A 23,502-nucleotide genomic window follows, 5' to 3' on the forward strand; every position below is an offset into this window, starting at 1 on the left:
TAATTTAATTTTTCCACCAATACTTAGCCAAAATTTACAACACTTCACTCTTCCCTCCAAACCTAAACCTTCCTCTTCCTAGATCGCGTCGTCCTTCCCCTTCCTAGATCAACACCCCTTCCTCTCCCGATCAAGATCAACACACGACTCCCTCCCTTGTGAGGTCTGTAGAATGCCCCGCTTTCCCAAACGACCACATCCATATACTCTTTCCCCTTCTCTTCTCCTCTCCCTTCCGTCTTTGCCCTCTTGTGGGTTTGCTCCATCTCTTAGGGTTTCTTCTCCTCATGCTTTCTGGTTTCTCCATTGATTCGTCGGCGGCCTTTTCCCTAGAAATCGTCTTGATTCCGTTGCTGTTTTCGCTGCTGGTGCTCGGTTTTGGCTCCTCGGGGCTGCTCCTTCGTCGTCTGCACTCATGGCGGCTCTCGTCAAACGCGGAGGTGATCCCTCATTGATCCTTGTATGCTTAGCTTGTTTCTAAGTGTTTTCTTGGAGGAAATCGGTCGGCTCTGGGCTAGATCTGTTGGGATTTTTAGTTGGTGCGGGAAGCATCTGAAGATCGAACTCGTGTTTTGATAATGGCAAAAGATTCAAAGTTAAGGTGTTTTGTCTTCTAACAAGTCTACTTGAGGATTTCAGGAAAGTCCTAGCTGCGGTTAGGCAAAGAGAAAAACCCTAGGGGGTGGTAACCCTAGGTCATAGGGGGTGGTAACCCTATGCGGAAAGTCTTGGCAGGTCGATGACTTCAGGCAAAAGTCCTAGGGGGTGGTAACCCTAGGTGAAAAAGTCCTGGTGTCGCGAACCAGGTGGAAGACTGGATTAGCCGGGAAGCGGATGTCCAGCAGAAAGTCCGGAAGCGTCGAGTGCTGAGCAAAAGTCCAGTCGATCTGGAGGATCGTACTGGCAACAGGTAAATCTCCTGAGTGGAGTAGGTGAGGACGCGTTCCCCGTAGAGGGAACAATAGGAGTCGGGTCGACCTAGGGTTTCCGGTAGGAAACCCGAAGTCAGACTCGGACAGTCCGGACTCTGTCAATACTTCCTTTACCATAATGATTGTATTATGTGCTAACTTTGTGCTGCAGGGTAGTGTTTGGGATTAACGTATCTTGCAGGTGCAAAGGAGCAACCTAAAGCCTCGGATGAACAGTGTCCGAGGCGCCTTCATGGAGCTTGGAGGCGCCTCGGGTGCAAGGCTAGAGCTGGTTGCGAAAAGCTGTTCAAGGCGCCTTGATGAACAGTGGAAGGCGCCTTGAACATATGAAGGCGCCCTATGAACAGTGGAAGGCGCCTTGAATCTGTGATAAGATTCGACCAGTTTGCTCCTTATCTCCGCGGCTGACTCGGCCTATTCAAGGCGCCTTGGGTAGCATTCAAGGCGCCTTGAACACTATTTATAAAGGGGGTTCGACCAGCAGCTTGGATCAACGCATTCCAAGTCTTCCTTCTGCATTCAGCTGCTAACGAACTCATCTCGAAGTGCTGCAACTTGACGCCGACAACCCAAACCTTCAATTTAGAGTTTCCTATTGTCGGTATAATTTATTTATTGCATTTCTTGTAAATCATCTTTTATAAATTTACGATATTATAGTTGTTGCCCACCAGAAGCGATCAAGGATCGCGGGCCTTCGAGTAGGAGTCGCCTCAGGCTCCGAATGAAGTAAATCCTCCGTGTTCTTCTGTGTGTATTTCTCTATTTCATTTCTGCTGCACTAACTTCTTAACGACGTTTTAATTACTCCGTTAGTTTTACGATTCAAAAATCGAACGATTTAGCCACGAGCGCTATTCACCCCCCCCCCATCTAGCGCGGTCTCGATCCAACATTTTTGAGTTCCTTGTTGGAATTTCTTCGCGCTGGTTGTTTTGATGGCTAGACTTTCTTTTGAGGGGTTTAAATCTTGTTAATTTAAGGTGATGGTGTAGATCTATTAATATTTTTTAGTATTTACTTTTATTCTTGGTTTTGACTTCGCTTCTCAGGTCAGAGGTACAAATCTTTGATTGGTTTTGCTTCTGCTTCATTTTTTTGGAGGGACAATTAGGGACCTTCAAGGGGACGCAAAGGCAAAGCAACCCTCCAAAATAAAATTTCTTCTATCTTTTGCACAGAGTGCCAGGGTACTAGTGTGGCCATCCAAGGAGAAGAGCTTGAAAAACCAACAATTCCCTTGTCTGAGGTTCACAATCAGTTGAACTGCTTCTTGTATAATTTCTGTTTGTTACCTTCCCTTCTTGTGATGGTTTGCTGTTCTTTTTATGATCTCTCTAGATGTTCCTATATAAACTGAAAGCAATCAAAGCTAACAAGGCATGGATGAAGCATCCTGAAATTCTTCAGAAATGCTCCACTGGACTTCATTTCCCATCTGAGCGTGTTAGCAATTGTGAGGTTAGTAGTTCATTTACTGGTATATTCCCATTGAAAACCAACACGCTTCATCTTAATATTATGTACATTTTTTTTTAAATCATGAATAGGAAAATGTGAAGCCTCTAAAGCTGCTGCATTTCTTTCGGGTTGATGGGTAAGAGAAAGCTCAATATACACCAGACTCGGTGAATCAATTCACTTGTAAATATCGTTAAATCCCTTGTACTAGTTTCCTGTAATTTGGTTAGCTAGTAGAAATTAGGTAGTAACAATCCTCTGTAACAATAATTGTTCACATAATATAATTCTTAACAATATTAGGGTCCCTAATATAATTTGCAGAGAGAACTTGAAATACTATACTTGATTACCTTACAAATTTCACTGATATTTTCTCTATATTTTGGTCATTCTATCAGTATTCCTAATCTAAATCAGGTTGTATTTATACACTTTGCTATTACACTTTACTATCTGTATCAAGGTCTTGGTCAATTATCCCATCAATTTAATGGTTATTAATATTGAGGTAAAGTGTGGTAAAGGATTCTACTTGGGTGAGGAATTGACATGTCTTATCTATATAAACGGTGGTTTTCTTTTTCAATTTTATTTGTGCAATTATGTGACATTTGTTTTTATTTGGCAATTTGTCATAGTATTTGTTCTGAAGTATGTGAAGATCAAATGTTATTTGTTACTTCTTCCATTGATATTCTGATTTTCTTTTGATGCCTTGGAGTTGGATAAATATTATTTCTTTAGCTTTGATTTTGTTTAATTTTTACCAAGATTGTAGTTATATCCAAGAGGTCAAGGAATATGCAGGCCAAGGTTCTAGGTGCTCTCTAGCCCACATTTTGCACCTCCTTTGAGCTGGAGCATTGTTTTTTTTTTTGGAAGAATACATGTTCCTTTTCAATCTCATGTTTAATGAACCTTTCAATAAATTAGTCTTAATGTATTCGGATCACAGAATGTGAATTCACATCTATTGATTATGTGGAAGTTTAATTATAATCATGCCTCCTCCATGCTGCTTAGATTTATGAGGTTTAAGAATGAAGGAAGAATCTTTCATTTTATTCTTTTGAAAATTTATTATGTTAATATAAGTAGAATCTTTTTGAAGATAGTGTGAATAAATTATTTTATATATTCCAAGAAAAATCATAATAATCTACTATACACCATGCATCACTATATTTAGCTTCTTTCAAATCAGTTGTCGTATAACAGATTATTTCAAATTTGCAGATCAAAGAAGCTGAGCAAATAAGTAAAATTATGGTAGATGGTTTATTTTTGTAAAGCATTTGATCCCATGTATCTAAATTATTGGCTTATTCTTGTTTTCAGTGTTTTGGTTCCTGGTCATTTATGTTTTGATAAATTATGCAATTATATGGAATGATAGCAGAAAAAGTAGTGAGGAACTGATTTAAACAATACCTTAACCGTTGACTATTGGATTGAGGAATTGTTCTTTCTTTTAGCACACAGAACTCTGATATTGCATTTTAAGCAGCAGAGTTTTTTGAAAATCTCATTTATCATTGTTCTATTGAAATTTTTTTTTGGAAATTAAATGTAACTAAGCACAGCACAACATGCTAGCCATATTGAGAAAGATACTAGAATGGCAAAGTGGAGGTGACTGGATGTAGTTTGAAGTGGTTGCATACTGAAATTGTATATCTTTCCATTGAATGCCCTCAGTACTCATTGAGTTCCTTTTACTAAATGATCTGTTGTTTCTTTTCTTTTTTACTTTAATGAGCTCTACTTATGTTCTCCAACTAGTTGCGTGTTTCATCTTATCGCATATCCATGCTAATGATTATTTGCTAGCATGTTTAATCCTAACCACGAGATCAATAATTATTTTCATATGTTCCTTTGTTTGACATTGAGATACTAATTTTGGGTGTTGGTGCACCAAATGTAGTTTCTTATAATCGATGAAGCCGAATATTGGAGGCTAACTTTGAGGAAGACATGGAGCAAATATTTAAGCGGCTGCCAAAGGTATGCTATTTAGTTCCCTTCGGTTTATAGTTATTACAGGAGTGTTGCAAAGTCGGCATCATGTTTTATAATTATCACATTCACTCCCTAATACGCAGACAAGGCAAACTGCTCTATTTACAGCTACCCAAACTAAGCAGGTTTCTATTTCTTTCTAACTACTATTCATAATCATTTTGGTTTTCATTTTCTTTAACTTATAAAAAAAAATTGCAGGTTGAGGATTTTGCAAACTTGTCATTTAAGGAAAAGCCTGTATATGTAGGTGTTGATGATGGAAGGTCGAAGGTAATCTCCAGATTTATTTTATCATTGTTTTTACTCGGTTGTTTCGTCAATAGCAAGGTTGACACGAATTCATCTTTCTCAGGTGACCGTCGAAGGGTTGCAGCAGGGCTATTGTGTCGTGCCTAGCAATAAAAGGTTTCTGGTCTTGTATGCTTTTCTTAAGAGGAACCTTTCGAAGAAGATAATGGTCTTCTTCTCCTCATGCAATTCGGTCAAGTACCATTCTGAGCTTCTCAGATACATTCATGTCGATTGTCTCGATATCCATGGAAAGCAGAAGCAGCAGAAATGAACTAGTACATTCTTTGAGTTCTACAAAGCCGAAAAGGGTATATACTGCTCTGCACTGATGTTGCTGCTCGTGGACTTGATATTCCTGCTGTGGTAAGTTAAACTTTTCTTTTATATTCATGCATTGTCTAATCTTAATGCCACATCTTGTTGATTGGCCATAGGACTGGATTGGCCAATATGATCCTCCTGATGAACCAAAGGTGCGAGTTTAACCAAATGGCATGGTACCTTTTAAGATGCCTTATAACAAATTATTTTGTTTTTTTTTATTCAGGTAAGAGAACTGGAGAATCAATTAAATGGTGAGAGGACAACCAAGAAGGATGTTGCAAAGTTCCCAAAGCCTCCAGTGGCTCCTTTAAGATGGAAGCCTCCTTTACAAAGAATCACCAATCAGTTGTCACCCGCAGGAAGAATAGTTATGTGTAATTTGTGGATACTGACTTGATGTGCACAATATCTATTATCTTTTTATGTTGTAAGAAGAATATTTATGTATTGGTTATATAGATATAGACTTGGTGTGTTTAGATACATCGGTGCATTTTTATTTGTGATTTTCTTAGTGAATTAATAATATTAAGTTAATTTTATGATTTGCTTGGTGATAATAATGGTTTTTCACTATTTTGGAAATCGAATTTGTGTCGTTAAACAATACTGATATTATATCGGTTTTCCACCACTGCAAAACTGGTGTCATTAACTAATATTACATCGGTCGTATACCGCTGCCAAAACTGGTGTTATTAACATATAATATTACATCGGTTTTACACCCGATGTCGTTAAGTGATACTACACCGGTTTTAACCCGATGTCTAAAATGGCAGACCTTTTACATCGCCTTCATAGACATCGGTCGAAAATGTAATAGACATCGGTGGAAAACCGATGTCTATGAGGGTTTTTGTTGTAGTGATTGATTAGAGGATGACACGGTCTATGTCTCAAATTGATCAATCTAGATGTCAAGGATAGAAGGACATTGTCACATATTGTGAGAGTCACAATTAGTAGTCACAAGATGATGTTGGATCTCAACATTCATGTAACATGGGTAGTAATGATGTGTTGCTAGATACCGCTTATTACTTATGTTTCTAAATGGGTTTAGGAACATTGCCAACGTTACAAGAACCTATAGAGTCACACACAAAGGGCAATTAGATGGAGAATAGGTTCATAAGATGAACTAAGAGGATTAAGTTCATGTGATGAACCAAATTGGATTAAGAGTAATCCAAATTAGACTAATTGAGTTGGACTCAATTTGATTCATGTTTCCAATGAGTCTAATTAGATTATGATTCATTGAGTCAATTTAATTCAATGAATATAGATTCATTAAATTAAATTGGTTCGAATCAAATGGTTAGATTTGATCAACCATGGGAGATAAGAGGTCAAGTTTGACTTGATTTGAGAAGGGAAGATGAAGGGTCAAGTTTGACTTGACCAAATGTCATCTCATTGTGACATGGCATGGGGTCGGCCAATGATGGTGTTCCACATCATCAAGGCTTCTTTACTTGGTCAAGATTGACTTGACCAAGTTCCACCTCATGAGAGAGACCAAGAGCCATTACTCTTGGTATCCCATGGAGGTTTAAAACCCTCTAAATGTGGCCTGCCACATAATGGTGCTTGAATAGCATTGTGTGCTCATTCAATCTATCTTCTTCCTTCCTCTCTTCTTCTCTTCTCTCCCTCTCCTCCTTGGCCGAGACTCCTTGGGGTGCTAGCACACTCTAAGGTTTCCTCTCCATCTCTTGTTCGTGTGGATACTTCTAGAGGTGTGTACAATTGAACACACTTGAGATCCGAAGAACCTTGGATGAGCGGGATTTGCAAAGGGCTTCGCTTCAATGGTATACTCCTTAACATGTAGATCTAAAGTAGATCTAGAGTAGAAAAACTAAGTACATGAAAATTTTTATCTTTGCACGGATCTAGTGGCTAAGAACTTTGGAGTTTCCGCAACATAAAAAGCGATTTTTACGACTCGAAAGTTCTAACAGATTGTACTCGACTCCCACCTCGACCGGGATGACCGCCTCACCGCCGTATACGAGGTGGAACGGGGTTACACCCATGCCTTCCTTAGGGGTCGTTCAGATTGCCCATTACATGCCGGGGAGCTCGTCCACCCAACTCCCTCCGATGTGGTCGAGCCGAACTCGCAAAATTCACAAGATCTCCCGATTGGCGATTTTAGCTTGCCCACTGCTCTAGGGGTTCACTACGGAGGTGAAGGCCTGTTGGATGCCATATTCCTCACACCACTCTCTGAGTTTCCGTCCGGTGAACTGTCTACCATTGTCTAAGATGAGTCGACGTGGAATGACGAACCGATAGATGATATGCTGCCAGATGAACTTTTGGACCATCTGCTCGATTATTTTGGCCAGCGACTCGGCTTCGGCCCACTTGGAGAAATAGTCCACCGCGACGAGCAAGAACTTTCGCTGCCCGATCGCCACGGGGAAGGGTCCCACCATATCCATGCCCCATTGGTCGAACAGGCACGACACAGTGGAGGCCTTCATCTCTTCGGTCAGCCGGTGGGAAAGGTGGTGATACTTCTGGCAGGATAGACAGTTGGCTATTGTCCGAGCGGCATCTTCTTGTAGAGTCGGCCAGAAGTACCCGGCCAGCAGGATCTTCCTTGCTAGCGACCGACCGCCAGGATGCCCTCCACAAGAGCCTTAGTGTACTTCTTACAGTATATAGTCAGCATCCTCTGATCCGACACATTTAAGCAATGGCCTGGAGAGGCCTTCTTGTAGAGCTGGACCCCGACTAAGGTGAAGTGACTGACCCTTCTTCTCAATAAGTGAGCTCCCTCCCGATCGGAAGACGTAGCTCCCGATCGTAGAAACTCTATTATGGTCGTTCTCCAATCGCTGGGGAAAGTGAGCCCCTCCATCAGATCGACGTGTGCCACCAAGGATACTTGCTTGATCGGTTGAGTAATGACGATCGGCAAGAGTGAGCTCACCAATTTGTCCAGCTCGTCCGCTGCTTGGTTCTCCACTCGGGGGATCTTTGGGATGATTACCTCCTGAAAGCTTGCTTTCAGCTTTTTGAAGGCTTCGGTGTACAACTTGAGCCACGTGTTACAGATCTCGAATGCTCCAACCAGCTACTGAGTAGCTAATTGAGAATCAGAGTGGATAAGAACTTTTCCCGTGCCGACGTGCCGAGCGGCTTGTAAGCCGGCTATAAGAGCCTCGTACTCGGCTTCATTGTTAGTTGCCCGGTACTCTAACCGAACGGACAACTGCACCCGCTCTTCTTGTGGGGAGATAAGCAGTATGCCGATCCCACTACCTTACCGGGTAGACGACCCATCCACATATATTTTCCATACTGAGTCAGGCTCGGGGTTTTGCACCTCCGTGACAAAGTCGGCTAAGGCCTGCGCTTTGATGGCCGTTCGGGGATGATATTGGATATCAAACTTGCTGAGTTTCATTGTCCATTTGATCAGCTAGCCGGATGCCTCTGGGTTAAGTAGGACTCTTCCCAAAGGGTTGTTGGTCATCACCACGATAGTGTGAGCGAGGAAATAAGGGCGAAGCCTCTAAACGGCGAGTACCAAGGCAAATGCGAGCTTCTCAAGACCGGTGTAGTGAGATTCAACATCCTTTAATATATGACTCAAGAAGTACACTGACTGTTCTTCACCATTCTGCCGAACCAGCGCCGAGCCGACAGCGTGCTCGGCCAAAGACAGATAAATCTGAAGCGGTTCACTGGCAGTAGGCTTAGCTAGTATAGGTAGTGAGTTCATATATACTTTGAGTTCCTCAAAGGCCCGGTCACACTCCTCGTCCCACTGAAACTTGGTGGCTCGATGCAGAATTTTGAAGAAGGGAAGACTCCAGTCGGACGACTTGGAGATGAATCGTGACAATGCTATTATCTGCCCGGTGAGGCGTTGCGCTTCCTTCAAGTTTCTTAGTGGTGGCATATCTTGGAGTGCTTTTACCTTGCTAGGGTTTGCCTCAATGCCCCATTCGATGACGATATACCGTAGGAAGCACCCACTTTTAGTGCCGAACAAACACTTCTAAGGATTTAACTTTATTCCATACGTTTGAAGGGTCTGGTAGGTCTCCTTGATGTCTGCACAGAGATTGACGGCTCGAAGGGATTTAATTAATATGTCATCAACATATACCTCCATGTTGCGGCCGATCTGCCGTCGGAAAACTTTGTTCATCAGCCGCTAGTAGGTGGCTCCCGCATTCTTCAAGCCGAACGACATTACGTTGTAACAGTACGTACCGTCGGCATCCGGGTCGGTCGACCGATTATACTCTCCGATCGCCTAGGGAGCGTAGTGTTTCGACAGCGGATCTTGCAGAATGACCTCTGAGAATTGTCAGTTGATCCGCTCGGGTGATGAATTGAGTAGGGGCACTTTGCCTTTTCTTTCGTCCCAAGCGGGGGCCTCATCTGAGGAACCCCTATCCTAGTTGGCCTGAGCAATCTCTGAGGGTGTTTCAAATAACACCTGGTGAAATGGAATGGGCGTTGGCGGAACTTCTCCAGGAGTGCCGGTCGGCATCTTGTTTTGCCCCCATATGGAGAGTTGCTTTGGCCGGTCTTCATGCGCCTCTTGACCTCCCGAGGCCAATGTTGCTTGCTGTGCGAGCCGATCGGCCAACTCCTTTTGTTGCTGCTGCTCGACTAATTTCGTCGCTCGTACTTGAATGAGTGCATCGAGCTCTTTTGGAGTGAGCGTCACGGTGTGGAGACGTCCTGCTTCCTCCATTTTCTCCGCTCAGATTCAGGTACGTTCCCACAGACGACGCCAAATTTGATCCTGTCCGAGAGCGAGTAGACAGACGCTGGATAGACGGCGCTCACATTTACTGGATGTCGACCGAAGATGGCGTGAACCTCCGACAAGATGAGCCTGCAACCACAAGTCGTTAGTGTCGAGCCAGGGAGGGTTCCCCAGTGATGGCCCTCCGACGCTCAAGCCAATCACCGACAGTAGAAGATTGAACTAGAGAAGAAAAGAGCAGCGTAACTGTAGCTACAGTGATCCAAGCATACCTCCGATGAAGCTTTGGGGCTTCTTATATAGAGCTCCCAAGAGGCTCGCACACGCTTTCTGAGGCATGCACGTTTCCCAAAGCATACCTGGAAAGGCCGTGTCAGAAAAGCATGGCTAACGCCATACCTTAACAGTCTGAGCATATCCCTGACGTGACAGTGGAAGCTTCCACCGTACGATTCTCTGCCTGACCATGCCGCTGACCATGCCGTCTATCGATGACACTGATCCCTAGGAAGATATTGCCAACTGCTCCCTTTGTTTGTTATTGGATTGAGCGGGAGAATCGCTCAGCCAGTCTGCCATCCGGGCAAAGCAACGGTCGGGCCGAGCGTCAGCTCGGCCAATGCTCTATTGGCCGGCTTCCCCCGGTGGGCGAGGGAGTCTTTGTTGGTGCAACATCCCTCAGGTCAAGGTTGACCTAGTTGACCAAGCTGAGTCTTGGTTTGAGTTTAGATGTTTGACAATAAGAAATTGATTAAAGAAGAGTCAAGTAGGTCAAGGTTGACCGGATACTTGATTGGGAAGTCCTAACTGGGATGTTAGGTAGAATGGAAGTCCTGGTGAGTGAAGCTAGGCAGATTGAAAACCCTAGTGAGTGAAGCTAGGTGAAAGTCCAGGTGAGTGAAGCCAGGCAAGGGAAAATTCAGATGGATCAAGGATAATCGGACATCTGGTGTTGGGAAGTCCAAGTAGGTCAAAGGATTGACTGGATACTTGGCACGAGAAAATCCAGATGGGTCAAAGGGATTGACCAGACATCTGGTGGAAGCCCAAGTAGGTCAAGGGAGTGACCGGATACTTGGCACGAAGATAAAAGTCCAAGTGGGTCAAAGGGATTGACCGGACACTTGGTGGGGAGTCCTAGCAGGTCAAGGGAGTGACTAGATGCTAGGCATGACGTACCAACAGGTTAAGGTTGACCGGATGTTGGTTTGGGAGGTTTGGGACTTGGTTTTGGGCAAAAACCAAGTGCTGGATCGATCAGTCGATCGATCCAAGCTCTGGATCGATCAGTGGATCGATCCAGACCTTTCCCAGCGAACAGAAAGCCTCTGGATCGATCAGTGGATCGATCCAGATGTCCCAATCGATCAGTGAATCGATTGGGACGCTGCTGCTTCGCACGATAAGCGCTGGATCGATCCGTGGATCGATCCAGGCGTTTTTCCAGAGCACAGAGGCGCTCTGGATCGATTCGTGGATCGATCCAAAGCCTCCCCGATCGATTGGGAACATTCGAATCGATCGGGATCCGACCGTTGGCGTCGATAAAGGCCGCAGGCGCACGATTCCTTCGGTATCTCTTCACCGACTCATTTCAGATCTTCACCAGCTCCTCCACAGCTCTTCTCAAGCTCGAGATCGCCAGTTCTTGAAGGTTCTTGGAGGCTCTTCCAAGTCAAGAGGCGGATCAAAGAAAGAAGAAGAAACTAGGGTTAGGGTTTGTGCACTCATTTTAAGCTTGTAAGCTTGTATTTCTTTACTACCCTTTCTTCTTCTTGTATTGAGTCTTGTAGGGCTTCTCCGCCCTTGGTAGTTACCATAAAGGAGAGTTTTCATTAGTGGAGGGTGTGTGTGTTGGTGTGGATCCTTGGACTAGTCACCTCTTGTGAGGTGGATACCAAGTAAACCAACCGTGTTAGCATTGTGTGATTTATTTCTGTATTTTCCGCTGCACATCTTAGAAGAAACAAGCAACGCCGAACATCGCGAAGCGCGACGAGCTATTCACCCCCCTCTAGCTACTTTTGGTCCTAACAGTCTTGTCTGTCGAAACAAGGCTGCGTCCATTGTTCAGCCGAACAGGATGGCCGCTCGACCTTCGTGCTTCCCGGGTTGAGCTTCATGAGCATCAGAAGCTCGGTGTCTGACCGAGCTATCGAAGTGTTGGATCGGCTACCCAATCTCCTAACCGGGAAGGTAGTTCGCTCGATCGGACGCCCGCCTAACTTTGACCACTTGCCGGACGGGCCCTACCTTACCACCAGATCATACTTAGAGTTCATTGGATTCTTCACTGAAAGGTTGTTGTAGATCAAATTGGGGTAACAAAACTAAACCTGAATAGATAGTTAGTTGTGTTTATTTGTTAATCTTGGATTGATTATTTGATAATATGTTGATGATGGAGATTTGATTTCATGATATGTTGTGGTTTAGTTAACTAGTGGATTGGTTGATTTTGAGGAGTACATGATTGTATATGAATTATTAGATTGATATTGTGATTAGTGGTGATGAGTTGGATTCATACGGTTCCTTATTGGCAGTATTGAATAGATTTTAAATAAGGATTTATGGATTGGATTAATTGAGGTAAAGCAACGATTAGTGATTACTAATAATCATTACGATGGTGGGTTACCTTATCGGTTTTGGGTTTTGGGTTTAGCTAGTTGTTGCATATGTAATTAGCTAAACACTACATCATATGATTTGCAGGACTTTGATTCGAGACGAGCGTCTTGACGTGGGATTGGTTTATTACAATCGACGGTGATGAGTTATACTCGAGGTGGGTACTTATTACCTTGATTCTATAGTATTTTGACCTTAGTGCATCAACTATATTCGGATAGTTGCTGTATTTACCTTGACTCTACTCATATTTTTCCTGAGCTTGATACTTGTCCACTCAATCTTTAAGATAATCAATTTGATGTCTATACAGTCTCTCATTGCCATCCATGATATTTAGCAAATACTAGATATCATGCTTACTTTGATTGTTGTTTATTCACATACCTTATCGAGCATGCGAGCTTACTGTAGCATGTTGGATAGATAGCGCTAGAGGGGGGTGAATAGTGCTCGTGGCTATTTCATTCATTTCAGAAAACTCACAGCAAAAATAAGACAAAGACAAATACAACAAAGACACCAAAGATTTTTACTTGGTTCAGAGCCTGTGGCGACTCCTACTCCAAGCCCCGCACGTAAGAGTGCTTTTGATGGGCAATCACTGATCAATCTAGAATTACAAAAGATTACAGTTGTAGTACAAGGAATTCTTTATATGAAAATAATACCGAAAGCTCTGTATGAGAAAATCTTCAAGAAGAGTCGTCGTCGAAGTTTTCTGGTCTTGTAGAGGCGTTTTCTGAGCAGCTCGAAGAAGCGGAAGTTCTTCGGTGTGTTGTTGCACGTGGCTCGGCCACTTCATGCACGCCACGTCAGCTTCCCGATAACTTTTGGGTTCCAGGCACCTGGACCGACTCCGGACGCCCGGACTAGCTCGGGGCACCCAGACTAGCTTTCTCCAGCACCTTTATTTTCTACAAAATAAAGTTAGTCCAGGCAAAAAAAATATATTTAATATAAGATTTGACAACCTCTGACTGACCGGTTCTGACTTCAGATTTCCATCCAGAAATTCTAGGTCAAACCGACACCTACTGTTCCCTCACCTGGGAATGCTTCCTCACCTACTTCTCTCAGGAGAAGTTACCTGTTGCCAGTCCGGTCCTCCAGGCCGATTGAATTTTTGCTCGGCACTCGAGGCTTCCGGTCTTCATGCTGGACGTCCGCTCCACGACCGATCCAGTCTTCCACCTGGTTCGCATTACCAGGATTTCAACCTAGGGTTACCACCTCCTAGGAGTTTGCCTGAAGCTCTCCACCCACCAAGACTTTTCGCATAGGGTTACCACCCCCTAGGACCTAGGGTTACCACCCCCTAGGGTTTTCCACCTGCCTAACCGCAGCTAGGACTTTTGCCTAAGTACACTTAGGACTTTCCTGCAAACTCATTCACCCTTGTTAGATAACAAGACAACTTAACTTTGGACCCTTTGACATAATCAAAACTCAGGTTCGATCGTCGGATGCTTCCCGCACCAACAATCTCCCTCTTTTTGTTTATGACAACACGGTACAAAGTTAAGTAAAACATAACAAAATAATAAAGGAATTTAAGCAATTTTAAGCATGAGCATACAATAATTTGTAAAAAATTCCTTATGCTCCCCTTTTAAATTCTTACTTAAATTTGATTTATTTCTCCCCCGTTGACATAACTCAAAAATTAATACTAAGTAGAGAGAAGGTTGTTAAAAACATATTTAAGCTTCCCCTAAAGGGCAGCACTTAGCTTCGACAGGATTTCAATAAACAATTATGTTGATAAAAACTTAGCTTTAATACTTAGTTTTATAAGAGTTTTGAAAAAGGCTTAGCTAAAAAATACTCATCTTAAAAAAGATTTTGATTAAAGCTTAATAAAAATGATAAAAACTAAGTTATTTAGCTCTTTTTTTTAATTTAATTAAAGTCTTAGCTAAATTCAAGCTTTGAAAAATACTTAGTTTTCTCAACAAAGATTTAGCTAAATTTTTAAAATAATTATTAAGTACTTAGCTTGAAGAATATTTTGTTAAAAAAACTTAGCTTTTAAAAATATTTTCTTGTAAAAATACTTAGCTAAGTAAAAAAAAACTAAAAATATTCTATCAAATACTTAGTTTCAAAAGTAATTTATTTTTCAAAAATATTTTAAAAAAATTGAACTCCTTTTTTATAAAAAAAACTTTAACCCTTAAAAAAACTTAACTTGACTCCTTTCACTCCCCCTTGATTAATGCCTTAAAAATTTTGAGGATCCTAGAGTCCAAACATGTAAACAAAAATAAAGGTTATTTTCCTGATTTTCCATCTCACCCATTCTAGATTATCAAGCATGTTCAGCTTATGAGTACGTATGAGATGGAGTTAACTCATTTTAAAAATACCTAAAAAAATATTAAAAATATAAATTTATATTTTTAGTGAGTTTGAATTTCTAATGAGTGGACATTTAAAATTTTGAAGATTTTGAAAATATATTAAAAATTAATTAAGTTTGAAATTATAACTTGAAAATATGATTTCAAAATTAATTAAGATTATGGAAATTAAATATAATTTGAAAATTAATTATCATATGATTTGAAAATTAACTAAGATTGAGATTTTGAAAATTTAATTATTAATAATTTTAAATTTAATTATGATTTGAAAATTATAATTTTGTAAATAATAAAAAATAATTAAAATTTACTTTAATTGAAATTAATTAGCCTTTTGAAATTAATTATAATTAAAAAATAACTTAATTATGATTTAAACATTTTAAAATTAATTTTTCTTTTGAAATTAATTAAGTTAATTTAATTGAATTAATTTGGAACTACTTTGAACCTAGGTCCATCTCACCCTTTTCTAGATTTCCAATCAGGGACCCTTAGTAGTTTTGTGAGATGGTTAATCTTCAATTTATATTATCATCTAAGGATTGATTTCCATTTGAGTTAGACTCTGGTTTACAGTTAGTCAATTAAATATCTATTTCAATGATTGGCTTCCAGGCTGTGGTGAGGTACTAGACCTTCTTAGTTATGGGATCATCCACCACTTCTAGACAAAATCTTTCAGAAAAATTGGATATTTAATTTCCTTACAGTAACTCCTAGGTCGAACTTGTCAAAGTGTAAATCATGCCTAGGTCATCTATCCTAATCTAAGCATGCATATTGAAAACAGTAAAGCAAGCATCAGACAATTCTATTTTATGGTAAAAATGATCTTTTTATTGGTTCCCCCTCGATCATAGCCTCGTTAAGGTCTATCAAGGTAATGAATCTGATCCTTGGGGATCCAATATTGACCAAGTCCAACTTGATTCGTCAAGATCGACTTGGGGACTCAAGCTTGGACTATGTTTCTATTTGATCGATTTAATAGAGACAAATAAGATCTGTATTTTTTTTTTGCCTTAAATCCAAGTCCGGATCTATTATAAATGTCTCTTTCATTTCCAAAAATCAGATCAAGATTCTTGGAACCCAAGGTGAACCGTTCCAACGTGTCCTTAAGTTCTTTAACTTGAGTTTTCAAATTGGAATTTTCTTTCTCAAGTTGTTGGACTTGAGTTGAACTTTCATTTTGAACTGGCTCAGTTAAAGAACTCGAGTTAATCACTTCCTTAAGGACTGTTACTTCCTTTTGGAGTAACTTGACCAGGACATTGGATTTGAACAATTTCTTTAATAAATAAGAAACTAAATTCTATAAATTATTTACATTAGTACCAGAAATTAGGGAGCTTACAGTGGGGTTAGGCCCTTCGGAAATGGATATAGATCCGTGGCTTCACTCAGACTCGGTTTCCAATTCGCTCTCGATATCTAACTCAGACTCGGTTTCAGCAATGTACGCTTGTACTGGTAGAGTGAGGAATCTTCCTTGCTCATCTCTTTCTTTGTCCGACTCATCTGGTGACTCAGACCATGTCGCCTTCAAGACCTTCCTTCTTCGTTGCTTCTGGTTCAGACACTCCGGCTTATAATGTCCCTTTTGGTTGTAGCTGTAGCATGTAACTCCAGTCTTGACCTTGATATTCGATTGAACCACCTTCTTCATTTTACACATTTTTTGAACCAGTTTTATGATCTTGGCAGTAATTTCATCGTCTTCTGAGTCCTATTCTTCTTCGCACTCGGGTTCGGTTCTGCGCTTTGCTTTTGGTTCTTGTGTTCTTCTTGTACTTACAACCAATGTAATACCTTTGTCAGCCGAGCATGTATTAATCTGTTCATGCAATTCAAATTTGAAAAAAGTTCATCTAATTTAATTAATGAAAGATCCTTAGATACCTTGTAAGCATCTACCATGGATGCCCACAAAGTATTCTCGGAAGGTCATTGAGAAGGTCTTGGATGCGTGAGTGAAGTTGGCTAGCCGTCTCTTCTTCCTGCATTCTTATGTTATACAATTTATTAAATAATAAATCACACTTACTTACCTTCATGTCGGAAGTACCCTCGTGCAGCTCGATCAGTTTTTCCCATAGCTCTTTTGCGCTTGAGAATGGTCCGACTCGGTTTAGCTCTTCTTTGGTAAGGTTGCATTGAAGGGTGTAGGTTTCTTTGGCGTTGGCCTCAACTTTCTTGATTATGCTCGTGTCCCAGTTCTCGCATGGTACTAATTTTCTCGAGCCGTCGAGTGGAAGTGTGATCCCAGTCTTGATAATCATCCATATCTCGAACTGAGTTTGGAGGTATGACTTCATTCGGCCCTTCCAGTAGCCGAAGTCTTCACTGGAGAAGAGCGTAGGGTGGGCTATGCTGTAGCCTTCTTGATGGGCCATTCTAGCAAAGACAATCTCGCACACAAGGAAAACAAAAAACTTGTTCCAAGACTTGGTCTTGGATTAGTAGTGCGGAATAAAGAAAAATAAACACGCGAACTCGAGTGGTGTTGCACCAATTTTGATCGGAAGGCGGCAATTATACTGACTCTGATTGACTCTGAAAAATTAAAAACTACCACGAAAATATTGATTGAATGGTGGTTGTACCAATTCGAAGCGACCTCGCTCTGATACCAATTATTGGATCAAAAGCACTAGAGGGGGTGAATAGCGCTCGTGGCTATTTTATCCGTTTCGGAAAACTCACAGCAGAAATAAGATAAAGACAAATAGAACAAAGACACCAAAGATTTTTACTTGATTCGGAGCTTATGGTAACTCCTACTCCAAGGCACGTATGTAAGAGTTCTTTCGTTGGACAATCACTAATCAATCTGGAATAACAAAAGATTATAGTTGTAGTACAAGGAATTCGTTAAATGAAAACAATACCGAAAGCTCTGTATGAGAAAATCTTCTAGAAGAGTTGTCGTTGGAGCTTTCTGGTCTTATTGAGGCGTTTTCTGAGCATCTCGGAGAAGCGAAAGTTGTTCGTTGTGTTGTTGTGAGGCTTCTGGTTGAGGCTCCTTAAATAGGCTATTCCGGGCACCCGAAACCCCTCCGGGCGCCTGGACCACATGGCTCGGCCACTCTGTGCGCACCACATCAGCTTCACGATAACTTTTGGGTTCCGGACGCTCGGACCGACTTCGAGCACCCGGACCCCTTTCGGGCGCCTAGACTAGCTTTGTCCAACACCTTTATTTTCTACAAAATAAAGTTAGTCTAAGCAAAAACAATATATCTAACATAAGATTTGACAGCCTCTGACTATCCAGTTCTGACTTCGTATTTCCATCTAGAAACCCTAGGCCAAAGCAACGCCTACTGTTCCCTCACCAGGGAACGCGTCCTCACCTACTCCTCTCAAGAGAAGTTATCTGTTGCCAGTCCGATCCTCCAGATCGACTGGACTTTTGCTTGGTGCTCCAGGCTTCCGGTCTTCATGCTAGACGTCCGCTCCACGACCCGTCTAGTTTTCCACCTGGTTCGCAACACTAGGATTTTAACCTAGGGCTACCACCCCCTAGGATTTTTCCCGAAGCTCTCGACCCACCAAGACTTTCCGCCAAGGGTTACCACCCCCTAGGACCTAGGATTAGCTCCCCCTAGGGTTTTCCACCTGCCTAACCGCAACTAGGACTTTTGCCTAGGTACACTTCATACTTTCCTACAAACTCATTCAACCTTATTAAATAACAAGACAACTTAACTTTGGACCCTTTGACATTATCAAAACTCAGGTTCGATAGTTGGATGCTTCCCACACCAACATAGCATACCTAGTTTTTGTTTATCTTACTATTTTATTAAAAATCTCCCCCCTTTACTAACTAACTTTGGTGAAGCCTAAAATGAATTTATGTTAATATCCTTTTTTCTATTCACACTAAAAAATAATTCCAAGATTTATTAGTAATTTCACAAGCAAAACCATCAATGATCTAAAGTTCGAGACTCAGCTGCGGCATATTATTATGAATTTTTCTTATCATTAATTTTCTCTGATTATTTTATATAAAAAAATATAGTTCTCTTTAGTCTCACATCTTAGAATTGACAACACTATGATAAAAAACGCTTCTATAAATATTTTAGACCGACAATGTTAAAAAAATATACTTTTTTTAGTTTTTTTACTAAGATAAGTATAATATTAAATTAAATTAATTTTTTCATAGGGAAGCTGTAAGGGTGACATTCGAAAATCCAAACAATTTGGATTTTCAAAGATCCAAATAATTCAGATTTTCAAAAATCAGGTACTTTACCCTAATGACTTAACTAATGACTCTACTTTAATATTTTAATGTTAAAATACTTTAATTAATATAATTTTATTATAAAGGGTCAATGTGATTTCAATGTATTATATTACACATGCAACGCATGTGCACGATCACTAGTATATATGATGACTGTTGCATCTTGTGCATCATATCATTGCACGCATACTAATGACTATGTCTCCTTTGTGGTTGAGAGAGTGGTTGGTCAGCGCCACACACTCGACCATTCATGGGTAGTGGTAGCTGGAGCAAATGCTGCTTGTCTTGTAATGCCCCCTCTCACCACTCATGATTAGTGGTAGCTGGAGTTACTAGCAGCAGAGACCCCATTGCTACGTAGCTAGTTAGCCACTATACACCTGTCCACTCAGCCACGTGAGATTAGTATTAGCTGGAGTGAGTACAGTTATCATTGATCCGACCTCTCAACCATACAAGGGTCGTGGTGCAGAGGGGTTGGTGGGGTGACCATTTATGCATACACTTTTATTACTATAGTTGCTTATGCTGTTGATTGCTTACTTATACAATTATCTTATTATATCCATGTGATATGCTTACATATGTTGTCACGCCCCAGAGGAGTCCCTGCCAAACAAAAATCCGGCAGCATCTCCCCTGTACCGGTGACAATCTAAAGCATTTCTACATACAAAATATACATCAGCCACATTCGGCTGGAGTATATACACAACCATGCAGTTTATATCATCAGCCCACTCGGCTGAATAAAATAAACACAACCACGCAGTTTAATAAGCCTACACGGCTGAAAGTAAACACACAACAGCGTAAACACAGTGGAAAACACAAAACAATATGAATGTAAGACCAACAACGGCACTAACAAAAATACCTGCAACCACCAGACTAGACTCCAAAAATCCACAGTGACTTGCTCAAAAGCAAAATATGAAAAATTAACATACCACCCAAACAGTAACAAAACCCAAACAGAAAACTATTCTTGAGTGTAATGTGGGACCGGCAGCTGAGACTCTCCAAGCATCCATGACTCATCTACTTGTTACCTGGCGAAAAAAAACCAATTTGCAAGGTGGTGAGTATTGGAACTCAGCGGGTAAAGATAAGATAGTGCATGAACAAAATAAACCAATAGAGAATGCTAAAAGGAATACAGTCTCATAAGAAGAATAGCAGATTTTAAATAGAACCATAATAAATGCTCATACCTGAAACCATATCCTAAGCTAGGTATAGAAGGTCAGAAATGGTACTAATCTGCTACAGTACTGCTCATAACTACAGAGGTAATAAGCAAGGTATATACAAATTTCCAATGAATAAACCGATGTCTAAACATCTATAATGAGAGTATATTTCAACATAAGTAAGCATGTCAGCATATGAGAACAACAGCAGTAAGTAAGCAATAACAGCATATGTAAACAGCAGCAGCCAAAGCAAATATAATAACAGCGTATGCACGGATGGTCACTCCCGCCCACCTCTCTGCACCATGACCCCTGTATGGTTGAGAGGCCGGGTCAGTGACAGACTGTACACCACTCCAGCTACCACTCTCACGAGTGGCCGAGGGGACAGTTGTATAGTAGCTAACTAGCTACATCTGCGATAGGGGTCCGTCCTGCTCGTACTCCAACTACCACTACCCATGAGTGGCCGAGTGCGGCACGACAGGACAAGCGGCATCAACTCACTACAACAAAATCGCTCATAGACATCAGTGGAACAACAACGATTTTAGGCTAAAACCGATGTCTTTGAGTATTTTACATCGGTTTTTCTAAAAACCGGTGTCTATGAGCGCAAATTTTAGCTCATAGACATCGGTTTTTTAGGCGATGTCTATGAGCGCCCTTTTTTTCGTTAATAGACATCGATTTTAACATCGGTTTTTAAAATCCGATGTTAATGAACCCAAATAAAATATTTTAATTTTCCCCACAAGCCAAAATCTACCTAAGTGTTTTCCATCCAAACCTAAATCTTTATCCCGCCCCTTCCTCCGCACGACCATCTCTCTCGCGATAACCTAAACCGAAACCTAAACCTCCGACCATCCGACCATCCGACCATCTCTCTCAGCCTAAACCTAAACCTCCGACCATCTCTCTCAGCCTAAACCTAAACCTCCAACCATCTCTCTCAGCCTAAACCTAAACCTCCAACCATCTCTCTCAGCCTCATCTCCCTCTTCCCCTTCTTGAATCTCTTCCCCTTCTTAATCGTCTGATTGCTAAAGGTTGAGGATGGGGTTTGGGGTTAACCTCTCTATAAAGCGCCGAAGCCTTTTCTTTTCCCCCGACTTTCTCCCGAGTGTTGCCAAGTACGAGGCCGCCGGCGAGCTCGAACACGTCAAGGGCATCATCAAGTGGGGCACCGACTACCTCCTCAAGACCTTCAACTCCTCTGCAGACACCATCGACAGCATCGTCGCACAGGTAATTAAATCCTTAAAATTATCTCCATCGCTCTAAATTCAGATCTAGATTTGATGCTCGAGTAAAAAATTAACAGGTCGGCGAAGGAGACACGTCGAAGGGGCCAGATGCTAACGACCACTACTGCTGGATGAGGCCGGAGGACATCGACTACACTCGGCCGGTGTACGAGTGCCACAGCTGCTCCGACCTCGCCAGCAAAATGGCGGCGTCGTTGGCTGCTGCTTCGATCGTGTTTAAGGACAGCAAGACCTACTCCGACAAGCTCGTCCATGGCGCCAAGACTCTGTTCCAGTACGGAAGGCTACAGAGGGGCAGATACAGCCCTGGAGGCACTGATCCCGCCATCTTCTACAACTCCACCGGTTACTGGGATGAGTTTCTGTGGGGCGGCTCATGGCTCTACTTTGCAACTGGAAATTCCTCCTACCTCCAGCTCGCCACTGCTCCAGCCCTGGCCAAGCATGCCGGTGCCTTCTGGGGAGGACCGGATTATGGAGTCTTCAGCTGGGACAACAAGCTCACTGGATCTCAGGTTCTTCTCAGCAGACTCAGACTGTTCTTGAGTCCTGGTTATCCCTACGAAGAAATTCTGAGCACATTCCACAACCAGACGGGCAACATTATGTGCTCATACTTGCCATTTTTCAAGTCATTTAATCGAACCAAAGGTTTGATGGCCCTAAATCTAAGTGTCCCGCTAGATCTTGTTGTTCAAAATCTGATCATATATATCTGAAACTGAAACCATGCAGGTGGCTTGATCCAACTAAACCATGGACATGTTTTGAGAGAGGAGAAAATGGCATCGTCTGCTAATAGTTTGTGCAGGGCAGAACTGGAGAGTAGGGGGTTGAAATGGCGGTCAATGAGGACTTTTGTCGATGACATGTTTTGATGGAGCAAGGAGGGCTTGCTAGGTTTGTCGCTGTGGAGATATTCCATACCTATGTAAGAATCAAACAAATTAGGATTCCTCAAGGCAAAGTGCAAATGTAGGTAAATGACAAGATGAAATTCCATCTTAAATGATCAATGTTTGTTGCTGTTGTTGTTACAGTAGTATATTCATTATGATAGCTATCTGAGAAGGAAAATAAATAGTCATATAGGTCAAGTAGAATACCTTTAGCAATACCTTTGATGATACAAACTCTTACAGACCAATCAAGGACCTTGTGAATCTCATCGCATTTGACTTCTAGATATTCCGACAAACTCCCATTTGCAACAAAATCATAAATGAGGAAACACTCTCCTCTTGCTCTTGAATAACAGAAGCCCCTTAATCCAACTAGGTTCTCATGCCTTAGCAATGTCAATGCCTTCAAACCCATGAGAAACTCAGCTTCCTCTGACTTGCAACTAGTCTTGTTGATCCTCTTCACTGCAACCTCTGTTCCATCGTGTAGTATCCCCTTGTATGTTGCCGCAAAGCTGCTTTTCTTGCTAAGTAAATTCACCTCCGAAAAGTACTGAGTAGCACATTCTATCTCCTCCAAGTTAAACCTATAGATCTGAGGAGCCTCTTGAGATGACCCGATACTGCTCGTCTCATCGGTCATTGGATCCCAGCGGTTGGAGTACTCAAGGCTAATGAGTGGAGAAGCAGTTTGATATGAGCACTTAGCAGTTGGATCAGTGCTATTGAGGCCAACATCTTATTTTCTGCATAAACCTTTAACATAGTGTTGTAGTAGGTTTCTAAATTAAAACTGTCTATAATTTCTAAATTACTTATAAAGCTATATCCTTTTATGTCGACTTATAATTTATTTTATTAAGATTTTTGAACTTACGCATCACCTTCAGATTTAAGTTAGTTACTTTATTTTCATTGTCTTTGAAGGACTACTGTTATTATATATTTTCTTGATTTCTTGTCATGGTTATTCCTTATCCTCTATCCTTTATGTACTTTCTTTTGCTTTAGATGCTAGAACAAAAAGCAAACTAATGTAACCCAGTGTGCTGATGTAGTTGCTTCAAAAATAAAGCATGG

The 23,502-nt window shown here is 41.5% G+C and overlaps 3 protein-coding genes across 3 annotated transcripts; 2 read left to right on the forward strand and 1 right to left on the reverse strand.

Annotated features, from left to right (window-relative positions):
- The first annotated feature begins 4,351 nt into the window (after positions 1 to 4,351).
- LOC121979572 (DEAD-box ATP-dependent RNA helicase 27-like) lies at positions 4,352 to 4,983 on the forward strand. The gene is made up of 4 exons (XM_042531570.1): positions 4,352 to 4,403; positions 4,502 to 4,543; positions 4,620 to 4,691; positions 4,774 to 4,983. Exons 1-4 carry the CDS (start codon positions 4,374 to 4,376, stop codon positions 4,981 to 4,983), a joined length of 354 nt encoding a protein of 117 aa, XP_042387504.1. The 5' UTR covers positions 4,352 to 4,373.
- Positions 4,984 to 21,308: 16,325 nt separating this feature from the next.
- LOC121979573 (endoglucanase 10-like) lies at positions 21,309 to 22,413 on the forward strand. Its single transcript, XM_042531571.1, has 3 exons — positions 21,309 to 21,500; positions 21,577 to 22,171; positions 22,256 to 22,413. Exons 1-3 carry the CDS (start codon positions 21,309 to 21,311, stop codon positions 22,396 to 22,398), a joined length of 930 nt encoding a protein of 309 aa, XP_042387505.1. The 3' UTR covers positions 22,399 to 22,413.
- Positions 22,414 to 22,477: 64 nt separating this feature from the next.
- LOC121979574 (LRR receptor kinase SERK2-like) lies at positions 22,478 to 23,065 on the reverse strand. The gene is made up of 2 exons (XM_042531572.1): positions 22,627 to 23,065; positions 22,478 to 22,584 (listed from the first exon to the last, which is right to left on the reverse strand). Exons 1-2 carry the CDS (start codon positions 23,063 to 23,065, stop codon positions 22,478 to 22,480), a joined length of 546 nt encoding a protein of 181 aa, XP_042387506.1.
- Positions 23,066 to 23,502: the final 437 nt, after the last annotated feature.

Source organism: Zingiber officinale, chromosome 5A, assembly GCF_018446385.1.
Source record: "Zingiber officinale cultivar Zhangliang chromosome 5A, Zo_v1.1, whole genome shotgun sequence".
Taxonomy (NCBI): domain Eukaryota; kingdom Viridiplantae; phylum Streptophyta; class Magnoliopsida; order Zingiberales; family Zingiberaceae; genus Zingiber; species Zingiber officinale.